The sequence below is a fragment of the Gastrolobium bilobum genome, unplaced genomic scaffold (assembly GCF_033153095.1).
Source record: "Gastrolobium bilobum isolate Gb01-03AN ecotype WA unplaced genomic scaffold, APGP_CSIRO_Gbil_v1 utg793, whole genome shotgun sequence".
Classification (NCBI taxonomy): domain Eukaryota; kingdom Viridiplantae; phylum Streptophyta; class Magnoliopsida; order Fabales; family Fabaceae; genus Gastrolobium; species Gastrolobium bilobum.
The window spans coordinates 64372-83575 of record NW_026895763.1 but is presented as its reverse complement, the minus strand read 5'-3'; the positions used below and the strand labels follow the sequence as shown (position 1 = coordinate 83575).

At 38.3% G+C, this 19204-nt stretch overlaps 1 protein-coding gene across 6 annotated transcripts in view; it reads right to left on the bottom strand.

The window, feature by feature from the left end:
* Positions 1–4478: 4478 nt before the first annotated feature.
* The window catches only part of LOC133295696 (uncharacterized), a 47236-nt gene continuing 32510 nt past the window's right edge, over positions 4479–19204 (bottom strand). For 2 of the 6 annotated variants that reach the window (XM_061494549.1, XM_061494548.1), the window contains exons 22-27: positions 7266–7433; positions 6859–6971; positions 5522–5645; positions 5212–5307; positions 4994–5056; positions 4479–4907 (exon numbers count right to left, since the gene is read on the bottom strand). In XM_061494549.1, the coding sequence (XP_061350533.1) occupies positions 4884–4907; positions 4994–5056; positions 5212–5307; positions 5522–5645; positions 6859–6971; positions 7266–7433 (588 nt within the window). In that variant the 3' untranslated portion in view covers positions 4479–4883. Of the gene's footprint in view, positions 4908–4993; positions 5057–5211; positions 5308–5521; positions 5646–6416; positions 6972–7265; positions 7434–19204 lie in introns of those variants that run through there. The other 4 variants (XR_009749388.1, XR_009749389.1, XM_061494550.1 and 1 more) reach the window with 4 other exon arrangements.

Below are 19204 nucleotides of genomic sequence, written 5' to 3'. Positions count from 1 at the left end.
TGTAGACTAGGGCACATAAACGAAACAAGATTGTCTAGGATGCATGCAAATGGATACCTAGATTCCATGGATTTGGAATCCTATGGACAATGTGAATCTTGTCTAGCAAGGAAAATGACTTGTCACAAGCCCAAAGGGTTTGAGAGTCATAGGGCTAGTGAGTTATTAGAACTCATTCACACTGATGTTTGTGGGCCAATGTTTATAGAGGCTAGAGGAGGATACTCCTATTTCATTTCCTTTACTGATGATAAATCAAGATTTGGGTACGTGTACCTAATGAGATATAAATCTGAAGCTTTTGAAAAATTCAAAGAGTTTAGGAATGAAGTAGAGAAACAGTGTGGCAAGATGATTAAGACATTACGATCAGATCGTGGTGGTGAATATCTGAGCCATGAGTTTCAGGATTATCTGAGAGAAAATGAAATTCTCTCGCAGTTTACCGCACCTTACACACCAAACCAAAATGGTGTCTCCGAAAGGAGAAACAGGACCTTGTTAGACATGGTCAGGTCTATGATGAGTGAGACTCAACTTCCAAAATCGTTTTGGGGATATGCCTTAGACACAGTGACATACCTCCTAAATAGGGTACCTTCTAAATCTGTTCAGACCACACCATATGAGATATGGAATGGTAAGAGACCCAACCTGAGTTACCTCAGGGTATGGGGATCACCAACTTATGTCAAAGCATCGGCATCAGACAAGCTTAGTGCTAAGAGTACTAAATGTCTATTTATGGGGTATCCCAAAGGTACTAAGGGATACTACTTTTACTCCATGGATGAACACAAGGTGTTTGTGTCAAAGAATGTTGAGTTCCTTGAGAAGGATTTGATCTCTCAAGGAGCCAGTGGGAGTAAGATTGATCTTGAAGAAGTTCAAGAACCACATGAACAGATTGAGGAACCCGAGTCTGCACCGCAAGCGACGTTCTCCAATAGAGAAGTAAACACACAACTCCATAGGTCAACGTGGGTCATCCATCCACCTGAGAGGTATGGGTTTGTGATTGAGAATCAGCAAACCGTCGAGGATGATGAACAAAGTAACTACGAAGAGGCAGTCAAGGATGTTGACTCTTCTAGATGGCTTGAAGCCATGGAATCTGAAATGGATTCGATGTATCAAAACAAGGTATAGACTTAGGAAATGTCCTTCTCAATTTTTGAATTTTTATTTCTTTTTTGGAGTAATAAAAAAAATTGGTGATCACAAATACAATATATTTAATTACCTAAAAATCTTTGTTCTCCTAATTCAATCTTATATGATAAGCATATCATTAAGGTTTACCAAAAATCTCTCCTTCCATTTTCTTTAATTTTTTTAAGCTTCTACTTGAAATAAGTAACCCATCCTTTCTAACATACGCAAAATATCGATCTTGTTTCTTTTTACACACAAATATTTTAAAAACAATTCTTTATCTCTTTTGACCAAGGAACCACCTTTACCAAATTAAAAAATATATATATTATTTTTCTTCACAAAACATATACGCTCTTGAAACTTGATTTCCAAAAGAGCTTCAAGATTCCAAATTCTCACAATTAAAAATTTAGGCATTTCATCATGAAAAAAATGATTGATAGAAAATCATTATTGTTAGTGGATAAAGAAAAGCGTATTGTGAAGCATTGAAGGATATTGAGATTGATGGTAACCTAAGCTTGAATCCCTCAGATTTGTCTTAAACATTCATTTAGTGTTGTTGTTCTTCGTAGAACTCAAAGCAAGGGTGCCTAAATTCCAAAGGTTCGCATCTTGTTTTTCCTAAAAAGTTTGAATTCTTGTAATAAATTCTTGAACCCATCCTTGATTCCTTTCAAAAATCATTTGGTAATTTTGACCGAGAGTGTGTGTGGGATTTTGAAGCATCTTTTAATTAATTTTTGTTATATAAATATTGATCAATTTTAAGAAAATAAAAAAAAAATTGAGTTTCCTCGTTGGCCTAAAGATTTGATTTTTTTTATACTCTAAACGATTGAATAATGACAATTATTATTTTTTTGAACTATTTATTCATTGCAAGATTTGGTCATAAATCCTTCTTGCATATTCATAGAAAATATTGTCTTGACTAAAACTTATTATTTTTCTTAAGTGTTTATTTGACATTAAATCACTAATTGGTATTTCATTATCCTTGCATACTCTTTCATTTTTTGAACAATATCAATTTGTGTATCTTGTATTTTTTGAAGTGAGTAGGATTGTATTGATGTTGCACATAGAGGTGCTTACTTTCTTTATATCTTTCCGTTGTCAAATTGATCATAGGTTGTAGTGCCTGTTTGATTCCATTGTATTGTTTGTTGATCAATCAATTGACCATATTTGGGTAGTCTCGAATGAAGATTATCTTGAACATTTGGCTAGCTCGGCTTGAGAAATCTCAAGGCTTGAAGCATAGAGCTGCCCTAGGTGAGGGTAAACTCAAAGTAGGATCAAAGTGCGAGTCACACTTTGCCTTGATTTTTTGCTTGACTTGAGAGTGATTGCTTGGAGCTTAGAGCTAGTGTAGGGTTCAGTTGAATCACTTTGATATAGGGTAATTGATAGGTTATCACTAGACTTAAATTAAAAGTTGATTGATTGTAAAAACACTTGATATAAATTAATAGTAACAAATATCTAGTACTTCATCACCTAGGGAGTGCACATAGCCTCCCTTTTGCACTTAAGGGTTATAAACCAATATAAATTTGTTGTGTGAATCTATCTTCCCTTATCTCCATTTACATTTGTGCTTAGTTGTCTTTGATACAACAAATTCTTAGTTTACTTTACTCATTGCTTTTGCATCAAGTTAACTCTGATCTTAAATTTTTTTTGGGCGTTGGGACCTTTTCACCTAATTATATATTTTGGAGTTGAATTAGTTTGTTAGATTAATTGACATGGTTATCAAATCTAGTTGTGTACTAAAGTCACAAAGGCCAAAGGTATTTGTAGGATGCTTGAATTGAGCTATATTTAACTTGTTTTTAAATAAAAAAATTTAAAGCACTCTATTTACCACCACCCCCCAACCATAGAATTGTGTTATACTCTCCTTGTCGGAAGCCACTTGCCAAACCAAGTATTGAATTGAGCACTTACCACTAGGCCAAAAGCTATAGCTATTATTCAGGGCGCAACTCTTTCTACTTACCCCTATCAGTCCAAACGTCATGGTTCAATCTGACTCTAACTCACACTAGACTTACCAAGACAAGATGTTGGCCTCACCAACAATCCCCCCCTAACACCCGCCTTATGCAAAGTGTCATTCATGGGAATCAAACCCATAACCTCATTTGTGATACCAAGCGTTGGATTAAGCGCTTACCACTAGGCCGAAAGCTATAACTGTTAGTTAAGGCACAACTTTTTCTACTTATCTCTACTAGATCAAACACCATGGTTCGATTGACTCCAACCCATACTTGGCCTTGCCAAGGCAAGATGTTCGCTCACCAACACATATATTTCAACCATACCCATTCAGTCATGTAAACAAAAAAAAAGTGTACAAAATATATAGGCAAACATGTATATTTTAATCTTTGCAAAAGGATTTGATGCTTTCAGCCATTAATCAACCACTTTGAATATATAGAAACTGTTCCAAGGATTTTCTTTTAAAACAGGTCATACATATCCAAGTTAGGGAATTAGCTAGTGGAAAAACACTTTTCTTTATTTCAAATGAATTTGAATTCCTCAACCATGATTCAATAACCTCATCATTGAAAAAAAAAATTGCCTAAGTTTCAGTCATACATTCACTCCCTTATATACATACATCTTTTCCGTGTACAATAAAACTATCCATTAAATATATTTATAAATAGATCATTTACCTCCTCCGGCACTTGCTGACATAGAGCAATCCGGCATAATGATGTTTCATTCTAAATGTCCCTCCATACCCATATTAGTTTCTTGGACACTAAGTGTAACACCCTACATCGACAACGATAATTTACACTCACATGATTCAAGCACTCAACCAAAATGAATATACACTTTAGAATTCACAATTAAAAATAAATTACTCACTTTCACAACTACATAATTACATCAATTAATATCATACCCAATGTCATAAGTTATTTAATTGATCACTTGTATTTAGGGACAACCGTTACCAATTCTTATTGGCAATCTAGACCATAATTCTCTCTTAAATATACCTTAGATGCATTATATTCAAGCGGTGGTAAAAAATTATTAAGGCTGACAGGTTTTAGAACACACCCTAAAAAGTTGTTTATTCCCTAGAATCACCGTTTTGCAAGATTTGCTGTAATGATCATAAATGACCATAATCACAACATATGATATTACACAAGGATAGTGCATCCACTTAAAATTAAAAAAATTTATACAATTGGAAATGTCTCAAATACTATTAACAATTACCTAAGCATGTACATAAAGGTTTGTGTACAAATTAACATCATACATAAACTAACACCTTCAAGTTTTCGTTGAACACCACAACACATCCATGGATTTACAACATACATCAACCTTGAGCATTACAAAATAGCCCGAGAAGCAATTTTACTCAACATAGGTTTACGTAATGTCATCACAAAATAGAGATACGCACAATCTCTCAATAATTCAAGAAGGAGATGGTGTTGAGCTTCCACGGACGCGGTGATGAAGATATATAAATAATTCTAACATTTGTCGCATATCCAATCGGGTTTCATAGCGTCTCATTTTTTTGTTAGCCAGTAGTATTTTGAGATCTTTTATGACCAAGCAGATTTAAAGGTGGATCCCTTATTCACTCGGTCTAAAGACAAACTTTATAGGGTTTTATTTTATTTTACTTACAAACAAACTTCAGAATAGCCTGCACAATCTTTAAAGTACTAGTTCTCTGCATCAAGAATACTCTGAAAAGACAACATCTCAGGTCAGCAAAGTGAAATTGGAAATAAAATTGTCCGTTGAATATCATGAGATTGAATAAGGTCACGACCTTGATGATCATGATGGCTGCATCCTTGTGCAAAACCTCGTTATACTCATGGCAAGCAAAGCTCTACAATGCAAGAAACTTTATGAAAACCAAATGCGAAAATTGGACGCAACTAAAACTCACTCCCCAGTTTACTAATTTTCTTCTTAACCAAAAATAGAGTAGAAATTCAAATTGAAAAAAAATGACGAATAATTAAAAAAAAAAAAAATCCAGACCTGAACACAATTAGGGCAACCTACTTCCACTGAGCAGCAGCAACATGTGAGAACCTCTAATGCAGCTGCCAGGAGCTTTGTGAAACAGGGTTGAACCTGTCAAAAAATTCCAAAAATTTTAATCCAAAGTGAATATGTTGCCATTGATTGGCACTCAGATCTCAGGAAGATTGTTAAACCTGAAACTACCAGTATATTACAGCAAGTTAATTTAATCACCAAAACATCAAAAGCATTAGATAAGTATAAGGGAAATTAAAAAGAAAAGAAGTGAAAGATCATCTATATTGTTAGGCTTCAAGTTTTTTACCTGTACTGCAATTCCAGACCCTCCAGGATGTTGATCATATATTAGAATTCTTTCAGGGTAATACCGGCTATCATGAGGATTTGGACACTCAGGAGCCAAGTCAGACAAGTTGCATGTTATATGTCTGCAAGCAATGTTATCATAATATATAGACATAAAACTAATAATAGAAAGGGAAAAGTATTTCTCGTGTAATAAGAGATAAAGTTATCTCCTGCAATCCCAAAACGACGTTGTTTTAGGAAAAAATAAAGGGCATTTTGAGAATTTTACTTATATCTTGCAACATGAATTTTCCCAAAATGCCCCGCATTTTGATCCCCAAATCCCAAAACCATATCTCATATTGAGGTTGTAGGAGATAACATGAGAAACACCAAACCCTAATAGAAATTACATAGGATGAACAAGAATAACAGTATCATGAAGTACAAAGAGGAAGAGGTTTTAATTTTTTAGTTGGATAGTCTAAACGTCCAACCATTAAGCAACATAGAATGTAGTAGGGACTGACAGACAAACAAATTTTACTTTCCATATTAACTTTGATCAAGATAAGGTATGGAGTGCAGAAAAAAGGATTTATAAACTTCTCTAACATCTAAAAGAGAAGAAATTCACAGCTACATTCCTTCCATTAAACACATGCATAAACACCAAAGAATAGCAGGATCTTCATACACACTGATAGTCAATTATGCTTCTTTTACGATCATATTCAAATAAAAATCCTTATGTAGTTCACCTCTAGGGTACCAACGGACAATTAATGAGCAACCAACATCTTGCTTGGATTAAAAGTCACATTCATATCATAAAATCTCCTAATGCTAAGAGTAGTATATTATTTACATGCAGAACTCTAAACGTTAGAAGCTTCAGCTGAAAGTTTTACCAAAACTTGTATATCATGTGCTGGACTCCAATTCTTTCAAAAGTTACACTATCCTCCCTTGTTTGTCAGACACTGTTTAAAATATTTTTGATGCATAAATCCCCTCAACAACCTTCATTACGGGTAAAAAAAACTAAGACAAGGGGCATCAGTGTAATTTATGAAAAAGTAATGAGCTGAGCGTAATTCAGAGGTGTAATTTACTCTAACAATGATTAATAATGTTATTAATAATTAATGTGAAGTGGTGAGAAGGAAAACAAAATGATAAATGCAAGTAAAGCTATTTAAAACAAAGAATTAGAAAAGAGCATAGCATATGTACTAACTCCAAATGCAAAGTATTTGACCGACAATCTGCAGAACTTGGACGGAGGTAATAAGACTTTTGCATATCATGAAGCTGCCAAAACTTTAAAATTAACATTTATAGAAAACTTACAAAGGCACTACATTTAATATGGCATGTGAAGCAGCATGCAAACCACCACGGAAATCATAATTTTGCTTGACTACTGCTTCTTTTATTGACTGTGGCACCGGAACCCAAACTGCCTACTTAGAGGAAAAGAACATATCAACGTTAAAACAAACACAGATGTCATAGAAGGATAATTAAAAGAAAGTTATTAAGGGAAAACCTCGATGCACAAGGCTCCCCAACTTGCGAGGATATGGATGAGGTTCGATTGTACACAGTCTTACCCTTGTAATTTTGCAAAGAGGCCGTTTCCCATACTTGCACCCGTGACCTTCGGGTCACAAGGAACAATAGTATGCCTCCTCCAAGGCTCACCCTCAATTAAAAGAAAGTCATTAAAAAAAAAATCTAAGAATGCTCAAATTCACCTGTGACTCATATGAATATTGAGGAAGTGCTAGGTCAACAGTGTCAAAGATTTGATTGCTTCCTCTCCAAATTCGATAAAAACCAAACCAAGTAGTTGTTACTTTGCATATATGAGCTTGGGCATTTGTTTTTGGAAATATGTTGGAGGAAACCATTACTGGATAAGCCTGACAAAAGAAGGGGCATGAGTTCTTAAAAACCTGAACATCTCTATAGCATTATCCATCTGTCAGGTAGAAGCATTACTTCAAATTTCATGCAAATGCATTTCACTGAATTCAAGGACCCCATACCAGAAGATTATAGGAGATTTCAGTTAAACAATCATTCCTTAATAGGGTTGTTTGTGGTTGATACTAATTTTATGAGTTATTGTCTTAGATACTAGTTTTAAGAGTTTATTTTTCCTGATCAGTATTTGTAAGGAACTGAAATAGAGGTCACAAACAACGGATAAGAACTAGTATATTAATTCTGTAAATCTGATATCAAAATGATATCAAATTCAATATGGTGTATTACAATAACGATAAATGGAAGAAAATGAAAGAAAAATGTAGTCTGGAGCATTTCAAAGGCTCTAGTCTCTCCCAAGACTTCTCTCTAAAATATTATATCCCTTCACACACCCTCCCTCTCCTCTCTTTACTCATACTCACCCACAGTTGCTGTAACAGCTTTTCCTTCCGAAATCCAACTCACACAGCATGGGCTTCTTAGGGGTCCCCTCTAATGCCTCCTATAATAAACGTAGGGCGTCACTCGCAGCAAAAATGGCATCACAATCTTTTAGGGCGTCATTTCATTACTAGAACTAATCAATGGAGCTTAAAGTATCTTACTGAGCAGAGATTATTAGGAGAGGGGCAGCAGCGTTAGGTGACAAAACTTCTAGGGTTTGATTTTGAAATTCAGTACAAGTCGAGTACTGAAAACAAAGTTGTTGATGGCTTGTCAAGGGTGATGGAATGCAAGGAGCTGGCTATGGTTTCTAGTCCGAATTTAGAGGCACTGGCTGATGAGATTTTAGCTGACCCAAGCACAAAGCAAGTCATGACGGAAGTCATGAAGGACGCTACATCAAACCTAGGTTACCGAGTTGCAAAGGGCTGCCTTTGGTTCCATGACCGTTTAGTCATTCCACGTTCTTCAAAACATATTCCAATTCTGTTAGAAGAGTTTCATGCCTCTCCTAGGGGTGGCCACTCAGGGGAGATGAGGGCTTAAAGGAGGTTGGCAACCATTTTTAGGTGGAAAGGGAAGTAGAGAGACGTGCAGGAATTTGTACCAGCTTGTGTTACGTGTCAACAACAGAAAAATCAGCACATACAGCCTGCGGGTTTATTGAACCCCTTGCCAATTCCTTCCCAGATTTGGGAAGATATTATGGTTGTGGTTGATCGACTCTCTAAATATGCTCATTTTATCACTCTGACTCACCTTTTCACTGCTGGAGTTGTGGCAGCAACTTTTGTTAAGGAGATCGTTCGTTTACGTGGATTTCCCAGCTCAATTGTGTCTGATAGGGATCGGATTTTTGTCAACAAGTTCTGGAGAGAGCTATTCAAATTATCTGGCACTAAATTGAAGTTCAGTTCTTCCTATCACCCACAAATAGATGGGCAGACTAATGTAGTCAATTGGATCCTTGAAACTTATTTAAGATGCTTTGCTAATGGTTATCCTAAGGGTTAGGCAAAATGAATTCCGTGGGCAGAATTTAGGTTTAATACCAATTACAACCATTCAACCCGGATGACTCCTTTTAAGGTAGTTTACGGAAGAGACCCACCTACAATCATCATTCATTTTGCAAAAGGGGGAACAACAGTAGAGGCTGTGGATAAGTAGCTGGAAGCTCGTGATGTCATTTTGCAAGAATTAAAAAAGAGCTTTTGTATTGCCCCAGAGAGAATGAAAGCTAAGGCAGATAAACAAAGGCGGGAGGTGGAGTTTACTGTGGGAGATATGGTTTACTTAAAAATGCAACCTTATAAATAGAGGTCCTTGTCCAGCTATCTCAACCAAAAATTGAGTCATAGATTTTATGGCCCTTTTATAGTCATAAAAAAAGTAGGTCCTGTCAACTTTCAAGTCATTAAAAGGTGCATGTGGTATTTCATGTATCACAGCTCAGAAAGGCCATTAGTCTTGTGGTTCCTGTCCTTGATCTTCCTAAATGTTTAGCTGACACCCTAGAGCTGCAAGTTCGACCAGCAGCTGTCTAGGATGCTCGTAGGCTGATTAATGGCAAAACTTAAGTGTTGGTAGAGTGGGAAGAATTTCCTGAGTGTGAGAGATCATGGAAAGTATTGAAAAGAAGTTTCTGTATATTGATATTGAATAATTTACATGAGTGAGTATTTATACAAGAAAGAATCGCTAGGAATGACTAAGCGATGACTAATCAATCCTAATCACAATCAATTCTAATCAATTACAATCAATCCTAATCAATCACAATCAATCCTAATTAATAGGAAATAAAAACGGAAACATGTTTGAATTCTGATTTTCTACACTCCCCCTCAAGTTGGGAGGTAAATATTGATCATTCCCAACTTGCCAATCAAGTCTTCGAATGCTGGACGGTGTAGGCCCTTGGTAAGGATATCTGCCGTTTGCTCTTTGGTTGGAACATATATCAAACGCACACTTCCATCATCTAATTTTTCTTTGATGAAGTGACGATCAACTTCCACGTGCTTTGTTCGATCATGATGCACAGGATTTTGAGCAATGCTAACAGCTGCCTTGTTGTCACAATATAGTTTTATTGGTAGGGAATATGAAATCTTCAACTCTTGAAGAAGTCTTCTCAACCAGATTCCTTCACAAACTCCATGAGCTAAAGCTCGAAATTCTGCTTCAGCACTACTTCTTGCAACCACTGTTTGCTTTTTGCTTCTCCAAGTAACAAGATTTCCCCACACATAGGTGCAATAGCCTGAGGTAGATCTCCTGTCTACTGATGAGCCTGCCCAATCTGCATCAGTGTAGATTTCAATTGTCCTTTTATACCCCTTTTTAAAGAATAATCCTCTTCCTGGAGTATTCTTGAGGTATCTAAGCACCCTATAGACTGCACTAAGATGCTTCTCCTTGGGTGAGTGCATGAATTGACTAATCATACTCACCGCAAAGGCAATGTCAGGACGCGTATGAGATAAGTAGATTAGTTTACCAACCAATCGCTGATATTGTTCTTTATCCACCTCATTCCCATCTTCAATACCTAACTTGGTATTAGGTTCCACAGGTGTCTCAGCAGGTTTACACCCTAACATTCCTGTTTCCAACAAAAGATCTAGAACATATTTCTTTTGTGTTAGAGTGATGCCTGTTTTGCTCCTAGCAACTTCCATACCAAGGAAATATTTGAGAGTGCCAAGGTCTTTGAGTTCAAATTGAGCTGCTAGAAATTTCTTCAAGGTGTTCAATTCCTCAATATCATCACCTGTAAGAATTATATCATCTACATATACAATAAGAATAGCAGTTTTACCATCCTTAGAGTGTTTGTGGAAGAGAGTATGATCAGTCTGTGCTTGAATGAAGCCTCTTCTTTTGACTGCTTGTGTGAATTTGTCGAACCATTCTATGGGAGACTGTTTCAATCCATATTGAGACTTTTTTAGTTTACACACTGATCCATTTCCCTTTTCAAAACCAGGTGGAGGATCCATATAGACTTCTTCATGTAAGTCACCATTTAGGAATGCATTCTTCACATCTAACTGTTGCAGAGGCCAATCTAGATTGGCAGCAAGAGATAAGAGAACTCGGATGGTATTGACTTTAGCAACCGGAGCAAAAGTCTCATGATAATCTATCCCATGAGTCTGAGTGAAACCCTTTGCAACCAATCTTGCCTTGTATCTGTTGATGCTATTATCTGCATTGAATTTTATTGTAAACACTCATTTGCATCCTACTGCCAGTTTTCCTTTGGGTAGGGTCACTATCTCCCAAGTTCCATTTCTTTCTAAAGCATTCATTTCTTCAAACACAGCATCCCTCCATTTTTTATCATTGAGAGCCTCATGTATATTTCTCGATATCTTTGTACTATCCAACATAGTATTGAAAGCACGAAACCCTGGGGACAACTTTCCATATGAAATATGATTAGAAATAGGATGAGTAGTACAAGATCGAGTACCTTTTCTAAGAGCAATGGGCAAGTGTAGATCATTTTCACCATGACACTCAAGTATTGGGGTGCTGGAACTAGAACATGGTTCAGAATACTGGCAGTGTAGAGGCTCTGGGTTATTCACACTTTGAGGAGGCTTTCGCCTGCTATAAACTTGTCCCCATTTTGAGGAGGCTCCTGATGATGAGGATTCTGTAGCTCCCCTTGTTTCCAAAAGTAGAGGTAATACCATGGCATCAGTAGGTTCCCATGACTGATCTTCATCTACTCCTATAGACTCCCCCTGAAGAGAAGTCGAGGGGAAGAAAGGGTCATTCTCAGAAAAAGTGACATCCATAGAGACAAAGACCTTACGAAGAGAGGGTGAATAACACTTATAGCCACGTTGAGTAGGAGAATAACCAATAAAGACACACTGGAGAGACTTAGGATCAAGCTTAGACCGTTGATGGGAGGGAATATGGACAAATACAACGCAACCAAATAACTTGAGAGGTAAGGAGGAGACACCTCGGAAGGAAGGGAAGATACAAACAAGACTAGAAAGAGGAGACTGAAATTTCAGAATGCGAGATGGCATTCGATTTATCAGATACGAGGCAATGAGAACTGCCTCTCCCCAAAGATATTTAGGAACACTCGTGGTAAACATAAGAGCCCGAGCAACTTCAAGGACATGTCGGTTTTTTCTTTCCGCAACTCCGTTTTGTTGGGGTGTGTCAGGACACGAGCTTTGGTGAAGGATGCCATGTTGGGAAAGATATTCTCCAAGAATAGAGTTAAAATACTCTTTGCCATTATCTGTACGAAGAATTTGTATAGCAACTTGGAATTGGGTTTGAACCATGGCATGAAATTTTTTAAACACGGATGAAGCATCGGACTTATCCTTTAGAAGATACACCCAACAGACTCGAGAATGGTCATGAATGAAGGTAATGAACCATCGAGTACCTGAAATATTTTTAACACGGGCTGGACCCCATATATCACTATGAATTAAGGAAAATGGGGAAGAGTCATGGTGAAATTTAGAAGGATAATGAGCACGAGTATGCTTGGCAAGTTGACAAATATCACAAGAAAACAAACTTGGACTTTTATTAATAAATAAGTTTGGCAACAACTTCTGAAGATAAATAAAATTTGGATGGCCTAGCCTACAATGCCACAGCATAACATCATTACATGAATCAAAAGAAAACATAGAGTTTTTTTCTACGAAAACAGCTTCATGAGTCACATCCTCCTCAAAGTAGTAAAGTCCACCATCCTCTCTAGCACTGCCAATCATCCTCTCCGAATCCTGTTCCTGAAAAACACAACCATGTGGAAAGAATTTAGCAAAGCAATGCAACTCAGAGGTGAGCTTGCTAATGGAAATGAGATTACAAGTCAGAGAAGGAACATAAAGAACTGATGTCAAAGTAATCAGCTCAGAAAGTTTAATGGTTTCGTGTCCCGCAATCTGGGAAAAACTGCCATCGGCGATCTTGACCCGAGAAGGTTCAGAATATGGAGTGTATGAACAAAACAAGCCAAGATTACCTGTCATATGATCAGAGGCTCCAGAATCAAGGATCCAATGATTTTGACTATCAACATGGAAAGCTGTACCTTGCTGGACCACATGACTAGTGGCCTTAGGAGGTTGAGTCAAAAGTCTCTGAAGTTGTTCAAACTGAGTCTTGCTAAGAAAGACACCATCAGAGTCAGAGTATGCATGAGGCTCATCAACCTTGTCATCAGTAGAGACCTGATATGCACGACCTTTATTTTGTCCTTTGGGCTTCCAATTTGCAGGTTTCCCGTGGATTTCCCAACATTTCTCACGGGTATGACCAATTTTATTGCAGTGGGTGCACCATGGACGACCATCCCGTTTTGATTCTCCGGAGGAACGGTCAATGGTACGGTTGGCAGCTAATGCAGACATATCATCAGACTTATCAAGCGACTCCTTTTCTCCCAGCATAACTCTCCGTCTACTGGCTTCTCGACGAACTTCAGCAAAGGCGTCAGCAAGTGAAGGTAACGGTCGCTGCCCCAATATTCGACCACGAACCTCATCAAGATCTCGGTTGAGTCCGGCAAGGAAATCATACAGTCTTTCCTTCTCCAAGTGTTTTTTAAATTGGGTATTAGCTTCCAATCCCTTAAGATCAGATGCATAATAAAGATCCAATTCCTGCCATAAATTCGTTAGTGCAGTAAAATATTCAGTAACAGTCATACCCCTTTGACGAAAGTCTCTCAACTTATTTCTCAGTTCAAAAACTTGAGAGGTATTCTCCAGATCGGAGTAATTCTGTTGAACAGCATCCCAAATTTCCTTGGCAGTATCAAAGAACAGATAGGTTTGGCCAATCTGTGGTTCCATGGAATTAGTCAGCCAAGCCATGACCAAGGAATTATTAATCTCCCAATCGTCATAATCAGGAGAATTCTCAGTAGGTTTCTTAATTTTTCCCTCAAGATAGCTCATCTTACCCTTTGCCCGGATGACCAACTTAACTGATTGAAACCATTGCAGAAAATTCTTACCGTTCAATCGGTGATTGGTGATCTGCAAACCTAAGTTGTCTCTAGAGGATTGAGAATTTGGGGTAGATGAGGAGGCGGAAGAGTGTTTTGAGGAAGCCATGAATAGAAAGAGAAGGGTTGACCGTTGATGAAAAATCAAGTTTTGTAAATTTTTGATCTGACCTCTAGAACAGGAAGGGCAGAAGCCGGCGAGAAGGTCTGTGCAAGTCGCGGCGGAAAAAGACGTTGGGAAGGCGGCGCGTGCGGCGGTTGACGGCGATGGGTCCAGCGGCGGTCGACTCGTCGGATCCTTCTGAGTCGAATGGTCACCTCACTATCTTGATCGGAGGTCAGTAGACTAGGTTTCTGTGTTGGACAGATTCAAGGAGGTGTTTAGGAGGTGTTTGACGGTGATGGAAGTGTTTGGATGGTTATTTCAGATTTGGATTAGGGTAGGAACGAACCCGCTCTTGACACCATATTGAAAAGAAGTTTCTGTATGTTGATATTGAATAATTTACATGAGTGAGTATTTATACAAGAAAGAATCGCTAGGAATGACTAAGCGATGACTAATCAATCCTAAACACAATCAATTCTAATCAATCACAATCAATCCTAATCAATCACAATCAATCCTAATTAGTAGGAAATAAAAACGGAAACATGTTTGAATTCTGATTTTCTACAGAAAGATGTTGATTTGTTGCAGGAGCATTTTCTTGCATTACACCTTGAGGGCAAGGTGATACTAAAAGGAGGGAGTATTGATGAGCCACCAATGAAGGTTTATAAGAGGAAGAAGCACCAAAATGAGGGGAGGATGGTCCAGGCCCAAGTTGAAGGAAAAAAGAACGAAATGGGGGCTGCTATTAGTAGTGGGAGCAAAGGAGTTGTTATAGAGAGAGAAAAAAGGAGTTAGTTAGTAAATTGGACAGCTGGCAAGCATTGAATGGTGAACCTGAGGTGGGAGATAGTGGGAAGGGAGAAGGAGATTCTGTTGTATATAAGGAGGAAGGCATGAATGTGAGTGGGATCTACTATGCATTTTCAAACTTTATGAGAGGGGTTTTCTCTTGTAAAGGGAGCAACGGGGGCTATGTTTTTCATTTAGTTTGTGAATAATACAAGTGTGCAATTTTTAGTATGTTCTTGGTTTAACAGTATAACAGTAGAGTACCCTATTTAAAGAGGAGAGAAAACGAATACCAATACAGATGGAGAAAACTGTGAGAAAACCACCAGAGCGATCATCGGAGGAGGAAGACATACCAAAGCGAAGTAATAAACGTAATAAAGATCGTGGAGAAAAATTCTCACATGATGTATCAATGGTTCCTAGGGAGGAATCCTGGATGAAGGACCAAGAGGAGGGTCGAATTTCATGGAAGGAGATGCTGCAACGTCATAATGGAGAGAAGAATGATGAGGAGGGTGCTGATACTCTTGAAGGTGAGAATTTGCAGGGTGAACCAGCTGAGGAAGAAGACGTTAATTTTGGGGGCATAAAGATGTGGGTGGAAGAGGATGGAAAGACTCATTTTGGTTGCACTAAGAGAGGAAGAAGACGCTTGCATAGAGTGTGGGAAAAAGCTTTGATTGTTAAGCTGCTGGGCAGGTCTACAGGTGTCTCGTTCATGAAGAAAAAGATCGAGGAGCTATGGGGAAGGAAAGGAAAAGTGAACGTCACAGATATTGGGAATGAGTTTTATGTGGTTCAATTTAGTGATGATGAATACATGGAATTTGCTCTAAGTGGAGGCCCTTGGGTTGTCCTAGGTCATTATCTGTCCTTACGTAAGTGGGAACCTGGCTTCAGGCCTAATGCTGAGGGCATATCAAAGATAGCAGCTTGGATCCGCCTTCCTAATATTCCATTGGAATTTTATGATGAAGTTTTCTTTCGTAGGGTGGGTAACTGGATAGGGAAGTTAATAAAGATTGATAGGACTACAAACCTTCATGCTAGGAGTCGCTTTGCAAGGATCTGTGTTGAACTAGATTTGGCTAAACCTTTAAAAGGAGAGTATGTTCTTGAGGGATTTTTGAAGCATATAGAATATGAAGGTCTAGGGCTCATTTGTTTCAACTGTGGAAAGTATGGCCATAGCAAGGATTGTTGTTCTGAGATTGTTCAAGAACAGATCGTGGTGAATGAATCTCATCCTTCTGGGGATGGTGAAGCTGATAAAGTTGAAGATAACCAGAACGGTCTTGGCCCTTGGATGGTGGTTAATCGCCAACGCCGCCCTAGAAGCCAAGCTGCTACCCAAGATGGAAGAACGCCGATGACTTCGAGAAAAATCACTCAACGTGATTTCCGGGAGAATACTGCGCAATTAAAGCAGTTATCAGTGCAATCATATCAGCCTGTTTTAAATGCAGTAAATACAAAATCACGTTATGACAGTTTAATGGTGATTGGGGATTTGAATCAAGCTGAGCTGGAAGTGATTAATGAGGAGCCTAATCATGGGCATAATCCTAGCGTAATTAATGACCAAAAATCAAGGGGAATTGAGGGAGCCATCAGCGTAGAAAATAATGGCATCATTAATAGTGGTTTAAAAGGTTTTAATCGAAAAGATGCCTCGAGTCATTCTAGCATTGAATTGGAAGAACATGCAGATAGGTACATCCTTGTTGGGGGACCCTCAAATGATAGGGTAGCCTCTAAAAATGTTCCTATGCCTTCAAAAAAAGAGGATTTGGCCAATAATATAGGGCTACGTCAGAAAGCTATTGCTAAAATTCAGAACCAGCATTTGACTACCCCTATGTTACTTGTAGATAGGCAAGTTGTGTTGCCTCCTGTTCAAAATACAGCAATGGAAGTGGATCAGAACGTGGGGGACCAAAGTGGGAGTGATAATGGTTTAAAATATCCTAAAGCTCCGGATCCTAATAGGACTTTGGTCACTACCCATTCGGATGCGTCTATTTTATCGCATCACATGGAGGTTGATAAAGGAGGTATAAATGAAGATAGTGTTGAGATTGTTAAGGGGTCAGCAGGGTACCAGGAACCTGCAACCCTTATGGTTGATTGATGTCTTTGCTGGCTTGGAATTGTCGCGGGGCGGCAAAGAAAAGGTTTTTAGGAACCTTAACTAGTATGATCCGAAAACACAGAATAGATTTGACTGCTATTTTTGAACCTAGAATAAGTGGTGCGAAAGCTCAAAAGATTATTAAAAGAACAGGGTATAACAACTGTATTGTGGAAGAAGCTCAAGGTTTCATGGGAGGGATCTGGGTTTTGTGGAACAAGGAGTTCTGTAATGTTACAATTTTGGAAAAGAACATGCAAATGGTTCATTTGAAAGTTTGTTTCTCCGATAATGTTGCGCTCTTATGCACATTTATTTACGCCAATCCTAGAGAAGAGGTGAGACGTAGCCTTTGGCAGGATCTTCGTCGGATTGCTGATTCTATGAATGAGCCCTGGCTTATCACCGGTGATTTTAATGAAATCGCTTCCCCTTTTGAGAAACGTGGAGGTGCCCCGGTAGATTTATATAAATGTAACAGGTTTGCTTCCTTGCTTACGGATCTGAAGATGATTGATTTGAATAGTTCTGGTTCGAGATTTACTTGGCGTGGTCCTCGTTTCCTGAATATGGATAGAGTTTTCAAACGGTTAGATCGTGCTTGCAGTAACGATTTATGGAGGGTTACATTTGAGGAGGGTCATGTTAGAGCCCTTCCTAGGTTAAACAGTGACCATAACCCCCTTCTTATATCCTTGTCTTCTTCAAAAGATGAGTGGAAGGATCGTCCTTTCCGTTTCCATTCCTTTTGGCAGGACCATATCCTGTTCAATCAATTTTTAAAGGACAATTGGCACGTGCATGGGAACATTGCTGATTGTTTGAAGGTTCTTACCCCTTGCATTAAGGAATGGAATGAGAAGGTGATTGGGAATATTAAGCATAGGAAGAATAAGTTGATGAGAAGACTTGAAGGTATTCAAAGAGCCATTTCTGAGCACAATAAAGATTATCTGGAGAAAGTGGAGTGCAAGATCAAAGCTGAACTTGAGGAGGTCCTTGATCAAGAGGAGTTATTATGGTATGAAAAGTCTCGAACTCAGTGGATTAATCAAGGTGACAGAAACACGAGATACTATCATACAAAGACTATTGTCAGAAGGAAAAGAGGTAGAATCGTGGAACTCAAATATGATAATGGAAGTTGGATTTGTGAAGAGGAAGGCCTGGTTAAGATGATCCGCGATTTTTATATTAATCTTTTCAAAGATGAAAGCTGTCATCGTGAGTGGATCAATACTCGATGGCCTATTGTTCCTGAGGAAGTCATGGATAAATTAAGGGTGAGTGTTACTAAGGAGGAAGTTAAAAAAGCTTTTTTCACAATGAAAGGCTCAAAAGCCCCAGGGGAGGATGGGTACATAGCTGCTTTTTATCAAAAGAACTGGAATCTGGTAGGTGATCAAGTCTGGAATGCTTTCCTAGCTTATTTGGAAAACCCGCAAACCATTGCTGATATTAATGGTACGATTATTACCCTTATCCCAAAGGTTAATAAGCCTACGTTGGTTTCTCAATTCAGGTCAATTTCCTTGTGCAATGTGATTTACAAAGGCATGAGTAAAGTTATAGTGGGTAGACTGAAGGAAGTAATAGAAGCTTTGGTTTCTGATAACCAAACCAGCTTTGTCCCAAACAGAAACTTGCAGAATAACATTATTGCAGCTAAAGAGATTGCCCATTCGATGACAAAGTTTAAAGGTAAGATGGGTACTGTGGCCATTAAAATTGATTTAGAGAAAGCCTATGATAAGCTGAATTGGTCGTTTATTCGTAAGGTTATCTCTGAAATACAGCTTCCGTCTTGGATGGTTGAATTCATTATGGCGTCTATCACAACTAATAGTTTCAAAGTGCTTGTGAATGGGGGCTTGTCTGAAACTATTATTCCTGAACGTGGAATTCGACAGGGTGATCCATTATCCCCATACATCTTTGTCTTATGTGTTGAAAAGCTATCTCATCTTATTGCTCAAAGGGTTGGCAGTGGTGTGTGGAAACCGATCAGAGTGTGTAGAGGTGGTCCAGCAGTCTCCCATCTCATGTTTGCAGATGATATTGTCCTTTTCTCTGAAGCTTCGGTGCAGCAAATGCAGGTAATAATGGAGTGTTTAGATCTTTTTTGCAGAATGTCTGGTCAAAGTATAAGTGTTCATAAGTCTACCATTTATTTCTCTTCCAATACATCTGATGCAACTGCAAATGCAAT